The 1,383-nt window shown below is 56.8% G+C and overlaps 1 protein-coding gene across 1 annotated transcript; it reads right to left on the bottom strand.

Moving 5' to 3' along the window:
- Positions 1-218: 218 nt before the first annotated feature.
- On the bottom strand, positions 219-349 carry TMEM218 (transmembrane protein 218; the record flags this gene model as incomplete). Its single annotated transcript, XM_008944405.1, has 1 exon — positions 219-349. A coding segment is annotated over one exon (131 nt), but the record flags the coding sequence as incomplete, so codon positions are not given.
- Positions 350-1,383: the final 1,034 nt, after the last annotated feature.

Below are 1,383 nucleotides of genomic sequence, written 5' to 3' on the forward strand. Positions count from 1 at the left end.
AAGAGAGGGAAGAGAGGGAAGAGAGGGGAAGGAGAAGGAGGGGGAAGGGAGAAGGGAAGGAGAGAAAGGTCAAAACACCTCTGCAGCCTCTGAGGCTCCACCCCCCGGGGAGGAAGCCTTGTGCTCAGTCCAGACACCCTCGCTCCCCTCGGTGTCTCCTGCTGGGCTGGGATCCCCCTGAGCCTGCTCCCAGTGTCCTCTCCCGGGATGGCCGCTACCTGCCGTGCAGCGGCGTGGCGTACACGGGCTCCAGGAGGTGGTACACCAGCAGCAGGGGCAGGCAGCCCAGGACAACCAGGCTCATGATGGCCACCAGGACCAGGCGGCCGATGAAGAAGGTGTCCACGATCTGTGGAGAGAGGAGGGGAGGGGGGAAATCAGATCACCACTTACCCCAGGAGACTCCTGGAGGCAGCACAACATCTCCTGGGAAAGAGGCCCGTCCGAGGAGATCACCCTGGGAGGACAACCTCTGGGGCTCCTCCACCTCCTCAGCCCCCCGAGAGCTTCCCTCCCCCCAGGCTTGGTTTTGGAAACCACGTGAGCAGATGTTCAGCCAGGAAGAGTCTCCCCCGAGCAGGAGCGTCGGCTCCTTCCGCGCGTTTCACTTTTTAATTAGCCAATTAGCAGAGTTTCGGGACAAAACCCAAACCCCCAGTTCATGTATTATGGATAGGCAGGGCAGGTCCAGTCTCACTGAAAATCCAGGGGAAAAAAACAGAAGTTTTCCAAGCCCATCAGCCTCCCAGATGCCGACACGCGCCTGGCTTCGTCTCAGCCCCAACCTTGACGCGAGCAGGTCCCACAGCACGTGAGGAACAGGAAGAAAAAACCACCCCATTTTTAAGTATTTAAGTACCTTTAGAAAGGATTTATCCAACTCAAGCTCTCCAAGAGCAGTAATTAATGTGTATTAATAAGAGAAGGGAGGAAATGGCACCTAAGAGGCCATGGGATTTTCATAGTCAAAGCCCAAAGGCTCAAGCTGGCAGCTCAGGGACCCAAAAGTGGAGGAGATCCCTGTGGCTGACGACCAAACAGGGTGTTAACCCCCAGGAGAAGCTGCAGAGCAAATCTGGGCTTTAAAACAGAAAATGGAGCTGAGGGAGAGGAAAAAGCTGCACCATCAGAGGGAATAAAAATGATCAAAACTACTTGCCAGGTGGCTACGGGCGTGCTCGGGGTTGTGCTGGAAGATGGAGGCTGGAGGGAGCCTGCCGGGAGGGAAAGGCCCATCCCTGGGAGCTCAGGATGCCCCTGGGAGCCATCCCCAGGATCTCAGGGCACACTTGGGAGCCACCCCTGAGCCAAAATCCCACCCCTGGGACGTCAGGACACACTTGGGACTCATTTCTGAGGTAAAAGTCCCATCTCTAGGACCTC

Source organism: Merops nubicus, unplaced genomic scaffold (genome assembly GCF_000691845.1).
Source record: "Merops nubicus isolate BGI_N331 unplaced genomic scaffold, ASM69184v1 scaffold19997, whole genome shotgun sequence".
NCBI lineage: Eukaryota > Metazoa > Chordata > Aves > Coraciiformes > Meropidae > Merops > Merops nubicus.